The sequence below is a fragment of the Lycium barbarum genome, chromosome 8 (genome assembly GCF_019175385.1).
Source record: "Lycium barbarum isolate Lr01 chromosome 8, ASM1917538v2, whole genome shotgun sequence".
Classification (NCBI taxonomy): domain Eukaryota; kingdom Viridiplantae; phylum Streptophyta; class Magnoliopsida; order Solanales; family Solanaceae; genus Lycium; species Lycium barbarum.
Window position 1 is genome coordinate 109,724,573 of NC_083344.1, and position 18,677 is coordinate 109,743,249.

At 34.0% G+C, this 18,677-nt stretch overlaps 2 protein-coding genes across 3 annotated transcripts; one reads left to right on the forward strand and one right to left on the reverse strand.

Moving 5' to 3' along the window:
- Window positions 1-6,109: 6,109 nt before the first annotated feature.
- Window positions 6,110-9,039, forward strand: LOC132606651 (aquaporin PIP2-7-like). The gene is made up of 4 exons (XM_060320233.1): window positions 6,110-6,523; window positions 7,325-7,620; window positions 8,317-8,457; window positions 8,694-9,039. Exons 1-4 carry the CDS (start codon window positions 6,229-6,231, stop codon window positions 8,811-8,813), a joined length of 852 nt encoding a protein of 283 aa, XP_060176216.1. The 5' UTR covers window positions 6,110-6,228; the 3' UTR covers window positions 8,814-9,039.
- Window positions 9,040-12,196: 3,157 nt separating this feature from the next.
- On the reverse strand, window positions 12,197-18,302 carry LOC132606652 (uncharacterized). 2 transcript variants are annotated; one of them, XM_060320236.1, is made up of 6 exons: window positions 18,172-18,302; window positions 16,594-16,746; window positions 13,752-13,954; window positions 13,358-13,598; window positions 12,697-12,833; window positions 12,197-12,602 (listed from the first exon to the last, which is right to left on the reverse strand). In XM_060320236.1, the coding sequence occupies exons 2-6, from the start codon at window positions 16,715-16,717 to the stop codon at window positions 12,375-12,377; spliced, it is 933 nt and encodes a 310-aa protein (XP_060176219.1). In that variant the 5' UTR covers window positions 16,718-16,746; window positions 18,172-18,302; the 3' UTR covers window positions 12,197-12,374. The 2 variants fall into 2 exon arrangements, with proteins under 2 accessions (XP_060176219.1, XP_060176218.1); XM_060320235.1 differs by having other exon boundaries at window positions 18,102-18,257.
- Window positions 18,303-18,677: the final 375 nt, after the last annotated feature.

Below are 18,677 nucleotides of genomic sequence, written 5' to 3' on the forward strand. Positions count from 1 at the left end.
TCATATGACTCTAATTAAAGAATGTGCGTATTTGATAGCATAATTAAACTACCAAAAGATGTTATGCGGTAGATAGCGTTACTTCTCTTTTAATTAAAAATTTTGAGTTAGAGCCTGAACACGAAAAAATTCTTGATAAAAAGCCCATTTCCCAAATGAGCTATACACTTCGAATATAATAAGACTCCAGTGCGGATTAATGACACCAGTGGGAAACAAAAAAGGGAAAAATATACTTAGCAAATCAAAGTTGGGAATGGGCTGAGGCAAACAGCATATGATGTCCAATCACTTTCTGTTTGAAGGCGAATAGTGGGTCATAGTGTCAGCCGTCACTTCCCCAACGGCCACAAACTCCTTGCATTCAATATCTCTATCTCTCTCTAATTGAAACCCCGCAATTATGACCAATTAACTCTATTCTCCAACGGTTAAAAGAACTCTCTGTCTCTGGAAAGGTCTAGCAGCAACTAGTAGCAGGTTTCTCAACATTATACGTGTCACTATCTTATTGGCTCTGTCCAGTCCCTAAACAGCTCCCTGGATACGTCTAGCAGAATTTTGTATGGCTCCAACCAAATTGAATTCTAGGATAAGCAAAACAGAGAAAATTGGTGTTACCTAGATGACTACTGCTCTTGCTGTTTTTTTTTTTTTTAATATCCTATTCGGTGTCTGGTACTTGCATAGTAATCTTATTAAATTTGAATTTGCGCCTGAAAGTAAAGTTTCACATGGAGTGCAAATCGCCTCTAACAAAACGACTATGTATCTAGGGGGACTCAAACTCAATACCTCTAATTTTGGATAAATGAATACTTATCACTCCACCATAATCCTTATTGGTTACTGCTCTTATTATCGTTTATGTAATCTTATTTCCTTTATAGTTTATTAAAAAACAAAGAAACGATCATCAGCCCATCTTAATTAACATATAGTTTAACTTAAATTTCACATTTTACCATTAGTTCTTAGGACCGTTTGGTTACATTGATTATGGACGTTATCCCAATATAAAATTTGGGATTAAATCTGTCCAGTGTTTGGTTGTAAAATATTTGCTAAAATGATTGTAAAATATTTGCTAAAATGAAAATAAAATTTATACCAAAATCATGATATTATCTATCTCATATAAAAAGTAGGATCATATAGTTGTTATAACCACGGGATTAAAGTCATGGGGCTTCGAACCATGCAACAACCCTTTATGAGTTATGATAATGTTATGGTATGTTTAATATCAAAATTTTTAAATTGCACAAAAAATTATGCAATGCACAACATCACGAGCAAGAGACCGAACAAATTTGTTTGTTGCATAAAAAACAACGATACGAAAATCACAACAAATGGTCCATTGTTTTAACATTAACACGGAAAAATAAATTTCTTAGCTAAGAGACAATATATATCAACGAGATAACGACTATAATCTTCAACTTTATCATATTTCTCTCTAAAAGAAAGAGAAACTAACTCCAAATGGTGCTTAATCATGAAAATTAGCAAGCTAAAAACAATTTCAATTTTATCATGATGTATTAAACTTAACAACTCTCAATTCTCACCGAAAATCAAATTGAAGAGACATAAAACATTGCCTCATTTGCAACGTTTAGAAAAAGGGGATTAGAAGTTGGTGAGAAAGATAAGGAATGCGGAGTTGTGGGGTTGGAGAAAACTAAATGCCAGCTGTGTTGCACATGCTTCTCTTGATAAGTCTATTTGATGATGATCTTGATAAGTCTATTTGATGATGATGGACCTATTTTTAATTCTATTTTTTTAGTTAATCGAATGTGGTGTAGTGCATAGAGTTGTTCCTCACTTAATCAGAGTTTTTAAATTTGAGTTTTGTGTATAGAAAAATTATTGGTATGAAGCGCTTCGCTCAAAATAAGCCATACACAGGTATCGAACACCGGATGAAAAATAAAAAAAATCTATATTTTTTAAGAGAAGGATCAATATCTACAATTAATTTTTATAAAATGAAAGGACAAAAGAAAAAGAAAAGTTCAGAATATGCAGCCTCTAAAGAATGTCTAACAGTACTGTATTGGCTTAACTCTAAGTAACAAGAACATCTAACCAAACTACATATGTCAGTTTCGAGCCACACGATAAATTGTTTGTTTTCATTGTCCGATAAAGCGCTTTTTTTTTTTTAACCACAAGTTGACTGACTGAATTTGTCACTACTTAGTAAATTGTGCATTCAACAAACTAATACTATGTTATTATAGATTATTATATTTAAAGCTTACAGATTTCCTATATGATCACAAGGATGTGGATGCTTCTTTGCCAATTTATAATAATGATGATTGAACAAAACACAGCTAAACCACAAAAGAATAAATTAAATGTTTTCCTTTTGAGTTTCAACAATCAAATAAATATACTCCTTATGCTACGCTATTGAATTCTAGATAAGGACAGCAAATTTGCTTTGTCCATCCAAGTATGTACAACTAATAATAATTATTAATAAAGAAAAGAAGTACCCGACCAATAAACAAATTAAATACATTTCTCAACTGTTATAAAAGAAAATTAAATTAAGTAAAGGGAAGCGCAAAATTCATTTTTATTGTCACTTTGAGAAATAACATCTCACTACCACCATCACGTAGTTTTCGAATTTTCCTTCTTTAGTCATGGGATACTACATTAGTCTTGTTAGTATAATATTACTTCTTATATTTCTTTTTATTATGCAAACATATTTGACTGGATATAAAATTTAAGAAAAAAATAAAGATTTTAAAAATTTATGATCTTAAACATGTTATGACTTTTATAAGAGTATAAATTTTTTGAACTTTATAATCTTAGACATATCATAACATTTTTATGGTTATATATACTTCTTACTAAAGATGAGATGAAAAGTTTAAATTACACTATCTAAAAGTTAAAATGGATTTTTTTTTCTTAAAACCGAAGGAGCAACTCTTTTACTTTACATGAATCTAAAGAACTCTTATCAACTTGTAAATGTTAAATGTTTTACGTTAATGCTGATATTGGAAGAGTCAATTTTCCCATGAATTTCTTGATTTTGGATTTAGCCATTTAAGAGGTAGTTTTGGACTAAAAACTAAGAAACAGATCCTTACAAGTCAATTTACCGCACTTAAGTTGTAAGCACGAATTCTTCGGTTCCAAAATTTGTACTTACATTACTTCAAGGACTCCATTATTTCTTTCGCTTTAAGGTAAATTTTAGCAGTAGATGTTAAGTTACAAATGAATTTTGAGTGTTTTACGATACGTCGTTTGAAATAAGTATAATGCTCCATCTTGAGTAAAATTATCAGTCAATGTTTGTTTTTCTATTTTTTTTAATAGAATCATCTAATGTCTAAAACTATCTCAATTAGTTCGAACTTACTCCCTCCGTCTTTTTTTCTTGTCCAGTATTATTTGTCCAGTTTGAAAAATTAAGAGGCAATTTATCATATAATATTTATTTTACCGTTATTATTAATTATTGGGTTGAAAACTTTAACGAAATATTAGTGACTACACAACTTTTAAAGTATATTTGATTGATTCCAATAATTTAAATAAGATAGTAATAATTAAGGGTGATATAGTAAAATTGACATTTTATTTATTATCTATAAGAGGTGTTAAATATGAACAAATAAAAATGAACGTAGTAAAAAGTCCATTCTATCAGATTTTAAGGCTTCCTATCAAAAGGTAGAGAAAATTTCATTTCCTAGACACAAACATGAAACCTTTAATTAGAAGTGGAGAAGACTTATCAGTCCGTTACATTTCATGGTGATTAGATTTAAAATTAAGTATTCTTTCCCAAAAAAAAAAAAAAAAAAAAAAACACAACGGTAAAGTCATATATATATATATATATATATATATATATATATATATATATATATATATATATATATTTTATAATTTTGAGAAATGAAGAAATTACACGGTTTGTCTTTCAAATGGTCTGGTCTTTAATTTTTGTCCTTCAAATACGCTAGTCTTTAATTTTGCCTTTTAAAATGGGAAAATTAAGCTGAGTATTTATTGGGACATCAAATTTGTCATTTTTAGCCCAACTATTCACTTTTTATCCATTATGTACCTTGGGCAGTTTAAATTGCAATGCTAGGCGACACTTTGTGCGTCATTCAACAGATCCCTTAATTTGGGATAGAGAGACTACTTCGGCTTGATCGACTGATACAACTGTCCTTGATTGCCTGTGGTATAAAATATGAGTAAGCTCTTCACATGTTACAATAAATAACTGTGGAGCATGAACTGATTTTTGCAGTTTGTTTACTATTTCTTCTGATTGGTAAAAGTGGCCTAACCAATGTATTGGGTGATCCTTTTAGTTCCATTTGTGCTTTCTGAAGCTGTCTATTAATGTAGGTTTTATTAATGTGTCACAAGCAACAAACGTATGAAGAGGGACTCAAATTGGAGGTTTAAATTTATTATCTATACACTATAAATTGAGTTGGTTTCATGTGTTTATATAAAGTATATATATATATATTATATAATACAAAGTATATTAATGTAAATATGTAGCTATACTTTGTGTACACTATAATTTGAGTTAATTTCATGTGTTTATACAAAGCATATACATTATGTATGCAAAGTACTGGGCTAGAATGATACAATAGGCTAGATTGACTGCAAACTAGATGTGTGAGCGGTATATATGGGTTATTTCCTCTTTAAAAATTGAACTTATACCTACAAGACATAAATTCTTTAAGAATAATGACATAATTTATAAAATATTATGATGCGAAAATATAAATTTGTTCCACGCGAAAAAGCTACGTGTCTTGAGGGGCAAAATTAAAAACTAGTACAAAATAGCGCAAAATTGCAATGACCCTTTGGAAAATATATGTAACCGTTAGGGAGAGAGAGAGAGAGATAGCCCAATTGGGGTTGGCTTATTTCGGCTGGCATGCAAAAGACAATAGTCCCCACTAACTACTCAACAGATGATTAGTCCTCACATGGCCTTGCTGTCTCTCTTACCCCACGCATCCCCGCATTACCCCTACCCCACATAATTGGTGCAAACATACTTTTGATAGTGTACTCTTTGATGGATAATAAGAGGGATAACAAGTAAAGAATACTCAACTTAACTACAATAATTTTAGATCATTAGACATGATTTAGTGATCAATGAATTGGGTCAAAAGTAGGATATCAATTAGATGATCTGGGTAATGTGTTGGGTTAATAAATGAGTAAATCATTAAGTTGTGTTTGGCTAAATTTGAACGGAACAAAATAAATTGAGTTAATAAATGGGTGAGTCAATGACCCGCTTATCTACAGTTGTGTTGAAAGATGTGTCACAATAGGCTAAATAATGGTCATAACTCAACCAGCTCAACTCTTATCGAATTTTAATTTCTTTATTTGTTTATTTATAATTTTACAGGGTTTCCTATAATTAAGTTTAGGCCACATATCAATCTTACTTTCAAATGAGTAACTAAGTAAGTCAAAATGAATTAAGTTAATGAATAAGCGGGTCAATAACCCCACACTTTGATGGATCTATGTTATCAGTACTAATTAAAAGAACGAGAGATTAGAGTTTTAATTACAGCGCATACAAAATATACGAAGTGATAATCTTTCCATCTAACACTTCGGATATAGTTGATGAGGGCATAAAGTAGCCTCATATATGTATTAGAAGAAAATGTCATCTGCAAAATAGTTGATATGAGCATAAACTATCCTATAAACCACCAATATTAATAATAACACTCACGGATCGTTAGGTTGGAAACAAGTTATCAAGGGATAACTAATCCCAAAATTAGTTATACTGTGATTTTATCCAAACTAAACATGAGATAAAATCATCTCAAATATAATTCTGACACTATTTATCATTATCCCTCGTACTAGAATACAATGAATTTATATGGTACCGTAATTAAATATAAAGTAATAACTGATTTATTGTTAAGCATTTGATTGATAAAAAAATCTCATAAAAGGAAACTCAACTGAAGGACAATAATTAGAAACCACTAGAATTCGGTCCATCTCTCCAATAATTCTTTAAATACCCTTCCTTTATCCCCTTAAAAACTGGCACAAACCCCATCACCATTCTTCTCAGACAAAAAGCACCAAACCAAACATTCAAAACTCTATTTTCTTTCACTGCCAAACTTTCATCAAACAAGAAACAGAAACATGTCAAAGGAAGTGATTGAAGAAGGACAAACACATCACCATGGAAAAGACTATGTTGACCCTCCACCAGCACCACTTCTTGACATGGCTGAGTTAGCTAAATGGTCTTTTTACAGAGCTCTTATAGCTGAGTTCATAGCTACACTTCTCTTCCTTTATGTTACTGTTGCAACTGTTATTGGACACAAGAAACTTAATGGTGTTAACCAATGTGATGGTGTTGGTATTCTTGGAATTGCATGGGCTTTTGGTGGCATGATTTTTGTACTTGTTTACTGTACTGCTGGCATTTCTGGTAACCACAACAACCCAACTTTTTTTTTTATATATACACAAAATTTAGCTAGTCTTTAGAACATAGATTTGGTTGAATCTTGAAAAAAAAAAGAGTTTTTGAAGTTGTTGAAAAAATAGTTTTTGTAAGTTGCAGTTGTGTTTAGACATGCATTTTACTTGGAAAAAATTTAAAGTTTTGTGAGTGGAAGAAAATTTTCAGTATTTGGAATTTGATTTTTTTTTTTCAAATTCATGGACAAACGTTCAGTTTTTTTGAAAAAAAAAAGCTTCCAAAATTTATGGTCTGGGAGCTTAGTGTGTCCAGTTTGTTATACACATGTTTAAAGATTTTTACATATATACATACACGGTATGAGCTAACTTTTAACCAGCTACAAGATACTAGATTCTCTAGAGGTAGAGGCAGATTCAGGATTTAAGCTATATATATTACTTCAATTTTAAAGTTTTTTTAACATTGAATTCATTATATTTTTTAAGTTTATAGGTTCATATAGTATTTGTTACAATTTTAGTGGATTTTTACACATAAAGGTGTTTCGTGTTGAAAGTATTGGGTTCATCTAAGTTTGGACATAGATTTAGTAGAATTTTTTTTTAAAAAAAAAGTTACTTGAAATTGTGTTGAAAAATAGTTTTTGGAAGTTAAGTTATGTTTAGATGAGAAAAAAAGGTTTTGTGAGCGGAAGAAAAAAATTCACTCAAAAACTGGCCCAAACAAGTTGTAATGGGAGTTAAGTAAAGAACAAAGGGAAAAAAAACTAACGGATGTGTGTGTGTGTGTGTGTTTATTTTGTAGGTGGTCACATTAACCCAGCAGTGACATTTGGGTTATTCTTGGCAAGGAAAGTGTCATTGATAAGAGCAGTTGCATACATAATAGCTCAGTCACTTGGTGCTATTTGTGGTGTTGGTTTTGTCAAGGCATTCATGAAGCATGACTACAACATAGGTGGTGGTGGTGGTAACTTTGTGGCACCTGGTTACAACAAGGGCACTGCTTTGGGTGCTGAGATTATTGGAACTTTTGTGCTTGTTTACACTGTTTTCTCTGCTACTGACCCTAAGAGAAGTGCTCGTGATTCTCATGTCCCTGTAAGTTACCCTCTCATAACTACTAGATTTTGTTCAAGCATGATAAATCTTGGATTTTAAGTACAGATGTGAAGCTAGGATTTGATGTTTATTTATGGTTCGGGATTTTAGTTCTTTTTAAGTTCGTGGATTCTAAATTACTCGCTCCAATTGATTTTTTAGGCTTGAACGCATGAATTAAAGAATTCACTTACTCCTAAAAATTAAGAGAAGTTTGACTAAAATACCCTTAATTATAATTTTTTTTCTTTTTAGGATGACATATTTATCATGGGGTTATGAAAATGTGTTGAGGATAAATTTGGGAAAAAGATTATTAACTTCTTGGTTTTGTGAAACATCAGTTATTTCGGAATGGACGGAGTAATAATTTGTACATATTCGATGGATTTTTTAAGAAAAATATAGAGTTTGATCCTAAGCTATTGAGTTCAGCCGAATCCTTAAGCCATACTCTGGCTCTCCTCCCCTGTTTAAGTTACAAATTCAACATGTAGACGAACAGATACAGCAAAAACTGTTCTTCACTACAGTATATAAATCTTGAAAATCATATACTGCGTGTTAGGTATGAATTTATGTGTCTATGAATAGTGGTGCAGTGGTATTCCCCCTGTTTCTAGTAGATTGGAAACAGAGTAGTTGTTTGGAGTTTTCAATACTAACATGAAGTATTTTGTTTGGACATGAGTTCAGGTTTTGGCTCCTCTGCCAATTGGATTTGCTGTTTTCATGGTTCATTTGGCCACCATCCCCATTACTGGAACTGGCATCAACCCTGCTAGAAGCTTTGGTGCTGCTGTCATTATCAACAGGAAAAACATCTGGGATGACCAAGTAAGTGCTTTTACTAATTTCGAAAAGATTTAAGTTACATACACTAACAAACAGTATAACTAATCTTTCCACCATCGTTGTAATGTCACATGTTATACCACGTTACTTTACTAGGAGTACTAATTATTATAGCTTACCAATAAATTCTAGGAAGTTTCAAGTTATGTACACTGACACTGTAATATTAGTTGAAGTTGTTGTAGCTTATGTTAATTGTATTTTGGGTAATGTTGCAGTGGATATTTTGGGTTGGACCAATGGTGGGAGCAATGGCAGCGGCGATATACCATCAGTTTGTATTGAGAGCTGGAGCTGTTAAAGCTTTGGGATCTTTCAGAAGCAACCCAAGCAACTAAGCAAGTTATCCACCACTCTACTCTCATTACCAGAGAAGAGAAGAAAAGAGAATTGCATTCACAAGTTCAAATTTTTCTTGTTTAATTGTTTGATTTGTGTATGAGGATTAACGTATGAACCTTTTTTTTTTTTTTTTGTTCCTTTGGTACAGTTTCGTATTTAATATTAGCGTTGGATGTGTATTTATTTGGTTTGAGTAAGTATTGGTGGTGCTTTCTCTTTCAATTTCTTCTCTCTTGTGAAATAGCCCCCCTCACCCCTCATAAATTGTGTCATTCTCAAAGGTTTCACGTTTTCCAGTACTCAAAACCATGATGACAATTAGTATGACTGAAAAAGACAAACTCGTGTTTGTATAAAAATGGATGATGAATGCATCTGACAAGTATTTTTAAAATGTTTCAAAAAAATTTACTAATTGGATGTGTACACATAATTAATAGATACATGCATTGAGAAGTGCTAGATGCATTTCTATTACTTTGCATAGAGTTAAGTATTAGTAGTATATTTTTACTTCAATATATCACTTGATCATGGATTAACCAGTATCTTTTTTCTTCAATATAACGGAGAAAGTCTAATCAAAACTACCAAAGGCTACTGATTTTGTTTAACTCAAGTAGGACAATAATTGGAGGAATTTGATAAATCAAACGGAGGCCTGGTGTCAAAGCGTGATGCTTCCTTCATACAAATCTATAGTGTTGATTTGATATGTCACGACCAATTTTTAGTACGAAAAGATATACTACTATTTACTTTTCACTTGTCTATTTACTTTTCACTTGTCTATTTACTTTTCACTTTTAAGTTAAATTTTTCTGTAAGTTTAAAAATTTGCTGAATTCTAAAATTTGTTAATAAAGGCCAAAAGATAGTGCACTATAGCATTTGTTGATGATTAAAAAGAGCAGAAGCATCATTATAAAACAAATCCAATAGAAGCAGATATATTTAATAAAGCATTATTTATGTTACTATTTCTTATGGAGAATTTCCTCTTGTCACTTCTAGCGTAGTTAATGCAGAATATTTCCGCCAAATTATATTTACTCAAGCTTTTTTGGAAATCCAATATCTACGTATGTACCACTTGATAGAATCATTTTATCAATTTAAAGGGGTTCTTTCAAATTCTTTCTACCCCTTTAGATACTCTATTTTTATTGATAATCGAGACCATTTTCCACATCTAAGATGCTACGTGTCTCCTAAAAGAAACAAAGATGCTCTTCTATGTTGTGGTCTCTTCTCTCTAGTCTCTCTCTTTGCTGAGTCTGGAAAGGTCTGAAAAATCATTGTAGGGTTGGCAGGACAAGTGCCTGCACTCTTTTTGACTTGAAGACAACCAATAGGACTAAGTGAAGGAAAAGCAAGCAACGGTAACGAAAAGGTTAAGAAAAATTATAAAATTGTAAAGATAACAGAGAGAGAATTTCTAGACAAAAAAAGCCACACTGGAATACACTTGTCATGTGAGATGGTAAGGGGATCTAGGATCGAGAAGTGCCTTTACTGTGGATTCACATGCAAGGACCAAAAACAAAAGAATGGTAGGTCCACCGTTATGGTTTAGTAGATGGAATTACTCCTCCCTTAATTAGAAATTTCAAGTTTAAATTGTGAATATGAAAAAATTCTTGATAGAGGAACATTTTTTCTGAATAGGCCTTATATGGTGCGAATTCGAATATAATCACGCTCTGATGTCGATACCAAACACTGGGTAAAAAAAGAAAAAAAGAAAAGAGTGGTTAGGTCCTCTTATCTTTCTTTTCCAACGCATCATTACCATCATGGTAGGTCCTCTGATTTTGTATTCTCAAACAGAATTGGCGGAACACAAGAAAGTTAGTTTAGTGATAAGCCTTCTCCTTTCTCTTTTTCCTTTTTTTATTTGGTCCAACTTCTTCACTTACAATATTTTAAGACTAGAGTCATACTGCGAGTCAAGAGAAACTAGTGTTGATCCGAATTTGGTACCGTACGTCAGTCATGATTCTCTTGTCATTTTCATATTCAAGCAACAACTACGACACCTACCAGTATGGTTACTTGCAGTCTCTAGACCAAAGATTTGAGCGTATTGCAAGAAAGTGGAAATTAAAGACTGTTCTATCATCTATGCCACTGTTTGAGGCACAATGACCCATTGATCATGGTTAGTTTAAGTAAATTTGCAGCTGTTGAAGGTAATGCTTTGTGGATGATTCAACAATCTTTGCTCTAATTGCCCATTACTCAAAATCTCTTCCTACAAGAACAATATAGACATCTTAGTTATGCGGGTCACTACTTAAATCATCACGCCCTGGTTGAGCCTTATTAAGTAGGCTATTGGCCACAGATTCTAAATATTTTTTACTTTATTTGAAATTAAGGAGTTGTATTTAGTTATACATTTTGCAAAGAATATCTGGAATAATGTTCATGTTTGAATATACATAAATACAACTTCAAAAGTGAAAAGTGAGTTAGAAAACATGTTATAAGTTGTTTTCCAAATTTAAAATACAACTTCACGTTGAATTTGAAATTTTCATAGCCAGACACTGATTTTCAAATAAATTGAAAGATTATTCCAAAAAAAATGAATACTTTTTATGGCCAAACGGCTCCTAACTACCCAGATAGGATTTCGCAAAATGCCTTGCAAACGGGTCACGGGTGACACCAGCAACCTACAATGTAATAGCTTTAGTAAAAGCAAAATCCAGAATTGCATACCAAATAATTGCTTTGCGCACGAATAATTTAATCCACCAAACAAAAGGTGAAATCGGGAGTCCCTTTGTACAGAAACAACTCACCATTCACAGGAGAAAACTTTCTCCAGATTGTGGCCAAACCATTAGAAAGTACTCTATGCAACCTGACCCTCCAAGCAAATTTAAGCACTTATACTGCACAACAATTGACATGACAAGTGCACTGCATCTACAATACTCCAATAAGTTCACCTACCTTTTCATTCGCAAGCATAAATAGGGAGAAATGATTATTTTTGGCACTTTACAATTTTTTATTTTATTTTATGACCCTTTTGCAAGAGCTTCATTTTTACGCGTAAGAAATCTGGAAAAAAAACACATAAGAGATTTGAAAAAACAATTTTCTTCTATTCAAAGTGTAAGAGGCCAAAAGACTGCATAAATTGCTAAGTGCAATTGTTCTTCATTACGAGTATCCGTCTATGCAAAGATAGAATACTTCTCGTTTATTTGTAAGGGATTATCGTTTATTTGTAAGGGATTAATAATAATCCAATTCCAGTCACAAAGAAAACTCATATCCCAAATACCTTTTCATTTAGGAGGGGAGGGGATTTTAGATATTCACAGTTTTCTGGTTTATATTAAAAAGTTTCTTGCACTTAATAGGATTTACAAAATAACCATAATCAACAACCACAAAGCATTCACATTAGGTTGAGGGATAGAAATTTGACATTAACTGAAATCATGATACAGAAAAGCAACAGCATCAAGAAGCATCCCCATCGCAAGACTCTGCTCTAGGATACAGAAAAGTACACATTGACATGACATGTTAATACCTCAATCAGGCAAAGCAGTTCCTCTCTCAAGGTTATTCTTGATCTCCAAGGTGTATTTTCCAAAGGCACGTTCAATCTTTTTATTGAAGTGCTCGTTACGATCATTAATGGAGTCAATGTCTTTCTCTTCATGGAACTTCCTCCTCCGACTAAATGATTGGCGCTTCTCATCCCTGTCCTTGAGCTCCTTCACCATCCTCTCTATCTTGTCGTCTGATAATTTTGGTGCCTGTACAATTGAAGATATGGTGTAGGTAGCCCATTTTCTGAAGTCTGAAATAAATAAAAAACAAACAAAGCTAGGGATCATGGCTGAAGCATACCTTCCCATACTGGAGACTTGAAGCTTCTCGATAAAATTCTGGGTCAGCTTCCTTCATTTTATTGTAATCGTCGACATCAACAGCAACATTCTTTGTCCGCTTCTTGTATGCATTGTATAGTGTTCTCTGATTAAAAACTGAAAAAATGACAAATAACAGAGAGGGAGGAGAGGAAACAAGATCAGCTTCACCATATAAAACTGCATCACACCCAAAATTTCCAAAGTGCCAGAAAAAAATAAGGTCATTGATGAAGATCACCAATATTTCCAAGACAAGGAATTGAACTTTAAGAAAATGGGATATTTTTAACATGTCTCACTGCAAGCTCGACAATGTATCATATATTTAGTATTTACTACTGCTCAAGCTTTGTAGCTCTACAGCAGCATAAGACAGGAAATTGAACAGAATTCTAGCCTTCCTTCCAGGCTAAAACTTTGAGACAAGACTTGTGTTAAAATGCCAATTGAACAATCAATATCCAGAACAAAGTGAGCTTATCTCAGAGACACATTTTATGCTCCCATATCTGTGAGCCTCAGTAATCATGGAAGGTTTTTCTTTTCCCTTGTTTGTGTGTGTGGGGGGGTTGGGGGGGGGGGGGGGGGGGGGGGGGGTCTGGAAATAGAACAGTGATTAAAAAAAAAATGAGGCATACCATCCCAACCAGCTGGAGCAGGCTCCTTCTCCCACTTCTTATACTTTGCCTCTGCAGACTCTTGTGTATCTAGCATATATGCCTTACTCATATCTAATCCATTGGCATCTAATAACTTCCCAATTTTCTTCTTCCTTTCCTCAATCCATTTTTGCTTGGACATTCCCCTAGACTCTGCTGGAGCTTCTGTTTTTTTCTTCTCTGTTACCATTGCAGTTTGATTAGCTTTTCTTGCCTCATTCTGCATTAAATTCCACAAGCTAGAACATAAATAATTTGATCAAAGATACTATACAGAACAAAAGAAAACAAGAAAACGAAATGATATGGAGCAGCTAACAGAATGATGACATTGCTTTCTAGAGAAACAGAAAAGAACCATATTTGCAATTACCATTTTTAATCTTAATTCAAATAACTTTTTCTTCCTCCCTGTGAGATTCGCGGAGTCTTCTACCATATTACCCTCTACATCAGCTTGATCATCTTCATCATTGTGCCTTTCAGCACCATCCCTTTCATCAGGTGCATCTTCACCCCCATTAGAACTCGCAACCGAGTGGGGATGAACATCAACAGTATTAGCTTGCAATACACCTGATAGCACATTAAGAAGGTCAGGCCAAGAAAAACACATGTAACAAATTTGGCATTCTATGGGAGCAAACATTAGGCACTAGCTCTCCTTAAAAACAAAAGAACTAGCAACCGGAAATGAATGAGAAAAAGACTTACGTGAGCTTAACTAGTTAAACCTAATACGTTAACATCTCCAACAGGTCATGCTTGAAATACTTTATCTTTAGTTTAAGCATAGTTCTCTCCGTGCAACCAATGCAAGAAAGACTTTAAGACATGATAATAGAGGTATAGGCACCCAAGGTATGGCCTAACGGTCAATAAAGTTGGTTGAGAACTATGAGTCTCAAGTTCAAATCTCAGCAGAGGCAAAAACATTGGGTGCTTCCCATTTGTCCAAGTCTTGGTATACAGAGTTACGCAGTATTTTGCTGGTGGGAGGTAGCAGATACTTCCTGAAATTAGTCGATATGCGCACAAGATGACACGGGCACCGCGCATAAGAGGTATAACATAGTGGTAAAGACCTTCCCACCTCCAACCATGAGATTGGGGGTTCAAGCCCACCTGGTGGGAAGAACCATTGTTGGGCTCCTCGTGGACGGAAGATAGGTTTAGGAGGGTAGAGCTTATCATATTAGGGAAACGGAAAATACTTCCATAACTCTTTGCTAGCTTTCTAAAAACAAAAACTCAAAGCCACGTTTGTCAACTATATCTTCGTCAATCGCTAAAAGCTAAAATAAAGCCCATGAATCTTGGTATTACTTAAGTTAGGCGGTTGCCAACAACCTCACATCATTAATGTCAGCTAAGCATTAACCCCATGTAAGTGCAACCTAAAATGAAGTGTGTGGCTTAGCCAACGTAGTATCTTCAGCATATATAGATTGGGTCCCCCCTCTCCCAACTCAATGGCATTGACACGACAGAACTGATCACACTTTACCAGGTACTCCTATCCAACATTCAGAAAAATGTACTCTTCCTCGTCCCACGAACTACTATTGACAACGTTATTTACTTTTCCCCAAACTGCAGACATCACATGTCAGATCAACAAATCTATATCTCAGGCACTGGAAACATGTAAAGCTTTTGCCTCCACAAGTCTCAAGTTCATGTAGCTCCAAGTCTTTTTTTCGATGAAGTAATGTGTTTCATTGAAAGGCACCAAGAAGATGCAAAGTTACAGGAGGTTAAACAAATCATGTAGCTCCAGGTCTTGGAAAACAGGAACCAAGCTTCGCCCTTCCATCTAGGGTTTATTGCAGATAATCACATTTGTTGTTGTACTCACATTTGAATGTGCCCACATAGGAAGAGGAAAATGATAGCTATAGAAATAGGAAAATTGAAATTTCACACCCAAAAGATAAGGGTAGCATAAGGGTTTTATTAAAAGAATTTGCCTTTATCTAGAAATACATATTATTTATTTTACATTAATTTTAACTATAATCTTGGTAAAATGATACTCCCTCCGTCCCAATTTATGTGATGATGTTTGACTGGGCATGGAATTAAGAATGAACGAAAGACTTTTCAAACTTGTGGTTCAAAACAAGCCATAGATATTTGTGTGGCTATAAATCACCCCATTAAGAGTAAAATGGGAAATTGTAGTTAAATTATTACTAAATATAGAAAGGTGTCATCTTTTTGGGATTGACTAAAAGGAAAGAGTTACATAAATTGGGACAGAGGGAGTAGTAATTTTATCACCAATCCTACATTTAAAAATTGGGAGGATATATTGAAAAACAACGGTTGAAATGTCAGGTTGCCCCTAGTATGACTGTATGAGTATAAAAAGGACAGGCTTGTTTAATAGGTATGAGCAGTGTAAGGATAGAATATTTTAGGGGCAAGATGGGTAGAATTCTTTAACAAACCACTGATTACCTTCCTTACTTTTTGGTTAGGCAGGAACAATCTCAAGTTTTCTGAAGAAGATGGTTTTCAGCTCCAATACATACCATACCACCACATCTCCTCCATACTGATAATTGTCCCTAATGACATGACAGCCCATAGTGTCTACTCCTCACCAAATTAAATACCAATTACCAACTCTTTTGACCTCAGTAATGCAGGAGACAACACAGCTATATATGTCTCTCAATCAGCTAACACCTCGCGCTCTCACTTTCCCATCTTTTACTAGCAAAGATTGCTTGGTCACTCTCTCCGGTAAAACTTTTGCTTTGATTGGTGCTCTACTATGACTCCCTCATCACTGTGACTCTCTAAAGATGCACTTGGATGTCAAATCATTATACCACAGCTGTCTGCAAGGGAAAAAAACCTAGTAATACGTAGAAGCCCTTTTTACGAACCTAATAGCTAATCTCATGAAACCCATGAACACAGGATGCCAGTGAAACAATAACCATCAGTATCTTCAGTGAAAGGGTGACTAAACTTGTGCAACCAATAAAGACTAAGCAACAAAATAAAGACACAAAACAAAATGCAGACAACATTTTCTCTTCAAATGTTCTCTATTATTATTAATTTTGTTGTTTCGTTTTGCTTTTGGCTCTTTGGTTAAGTGCAAACAACCAGAGTAAAGGGTTTAACTTTTTGTGAGGTGAATTGTTAGTGCCAAAAATGTCAAAGTACTCCAGGGTTGTAACTTAAAATGCAGCTTTTACCTGTTTCAGCTTTGCTCATTTGCTTCTTTACTTCCGCTATTATTTTAAAGCAATATTCGCTGCATTCATGATAAGGGTTGGATGCATTCCGACAATCTGGGTGAACTCTTCTTTCTTCAGTCATGTTCTAGTTTCCTTTATCAAAGCAATTTCCTGCACCACGAATGCAAACATACAAATTTAACCAAAACAAACTTTAAAACTGGGCAAACCTGACAAAAACACAACTCACAAAGTAAAGTCCACATGGAACTTCAGTCCATCTTAAGCTTCAAAAGAGTTAAAACTTTAACTGCGCTTCCAGTTATAAGTAACACTCATCTTCTCGTAATTACAACACCAACATACCCAGTGTGCTCCCATAGGTGGGGTCTAGGGAGGATAGAGTGTACGCACCCCTTACCCCTACCTATCCCTACCTCGTGGAGATAGAGAGGTTATTTCCGAAAGACCCTCGGCTCAAGTGACTCATAACAAGGCAGTTTGAAAAAGACAATACAGAAGTAAACAAGGCATAGCAAAATCTTTTTAAAAAACTAAAAATAAGGCATAGCAAATAATAGAGATAGCGTAACATAGCATTCATAGCAAAATAATGCGATAACCAAGAACAAGAAACACCAAGTAGTAGCAGAAATCAAAGGACAAGAAACTATGAGAATAATGCTAGTAGCTACCCACCAAGCTTATCCCGCAGGAGAGCGATACAACGCTCAACTACCTTCTAACCTTCTACCATATGTCCTGTCTAATCATCTCTCCCCAATACTTCTTCGGCCTAACTCTACTTCTCCTTACACTCACCACTACCAACCTCTCACACTTCCTCAAAAGAACATCTGCACATCTCTTCTTTAGATGCCCGAACCATCTCAGTCTCGCTTCCCTCATTTTGTCCACTACAGAGACTACTCCCACCTAGTCCCGGATCTTTTCTTTCCTAATCTTGTATCTCATAATATGCCCACAAATCCATCTCAGCATCCTCATTTCCGCAACTCTCAGGAGATATTTTAACTGGCCAACACTCTGCCCGATACAACAAAGTCGGCCTAACCAAACCACCACTCCGTAGAACTTACCTTTAAGTTTTAGTCATCTTCTCATAATTACTACACCAATAAGCTACTGTATTTCTTTCCTCATTTATTTTTAAACTAATTGATGTCCCAGTGCTCGAATAAAGGCTGTTAAAAATTGGAAACTGGATTCGGTTGTTGGTCGGTCTTATATGATGTAGGATCCCCACGAAGCTTCATCACTAAAAGATTAACAGGCAACTCAGACAATTAATTAGAAAGTACTTCAATCAAACCTATGTTAAAGCTGTGAAGGATAATGCATATTTAACCCTTTTTTTATTTTTTTTAACAATGATTATATTGAAGGGGGGAAAATCAACTTTTACCGTGAAACCATTATAACATGGAATAACAAATAAAATTGCAGATCATTAATACAAATAAGAATGACAAATCGGAAAGAGAGCAAATACAAAACATTGTAACCTGGATTTCGGTGGAGAAAGAGATGGAAAATTGGCAGGCTGAGGTAGCGGAAAAGGAATTTGAGAATAACCTGGATTTGGGAACGATATTTGGATTTGATTCCTTTATTCTAATCAATGCAATTTGGCCCATCTGAACAGGCCCTTTCTGTTTATATTTGGGATTCTCACACGCTTATGTCATTTCAAATATAGGAAAGTTACACATTTAGCCCCTCGCCCAAAATTATTACAACCGCTAGCTATATGTACAAAAAAAAAAATATACACTAATTATGTAAAAAATATATTTTAATAAATATATATATATATATATACACACATACATTTTCTGGCTATTATTTTAATAGGTGTCCGATGTAGAAATTCCTTAAAAGATTTATTAACATAAATAAATAACATAGTTTTAAGAATATTTCAAAAAGTAAAATTTTGATATATTTTAATAAATGCTTACATCTGATAGCTAATCAATTTAAAAATTAATTTCAGTAATTTAGGGATTAATTCCCACCTTCTATCCACTTCAACCTAATTTATGTCTAGCATTTTTCAATCATAATCGCCAAAAAATGGC

Coding starts and splice junctions, on each gene's coding strand:
- LOC132606651 (XM_060320233.1), top strand. CDS start 6,229: ATGTCAAAGGAAGTGATTGAAGAAGGACAAACACATCACCATGGAAAA. Junction 7,621..8,316: donor CTCGTGATTCTCATGTCCCT/GTAAGTTACCCT, acceptor ACATGAGTTCAG/GTTTTGGCTCCTCTGCCAAT. Junction 8,458..8,693: donor AAAACATCTGGGATGACCAA/GTAAGTGCTTTT, acceptor GTAATGTTGCAG/TGGATATTTTGGGTTGGACC.
- LOC132606652 (XM_060320236.1), bottom strand. CDS start 16,717: ATGACTGAAGAAAGAAGAGTTCACCCAGATTGTCGGAATGCATCCAAC. Junction 13,599..13,751: donor TTGAATTAAGATTAAAAATG/GTAATTGCAAAT, acceptor AATTTAATGCAG/AATGAGGCAAGAAAAGCTAA. Junction 12,834..13,357: donor TGCTCCAGCTGGTTGGGATG/GTATGCCTCATT, acceptor TCATTTTTTCAG/TTTTTAATCAGAGAACACTA.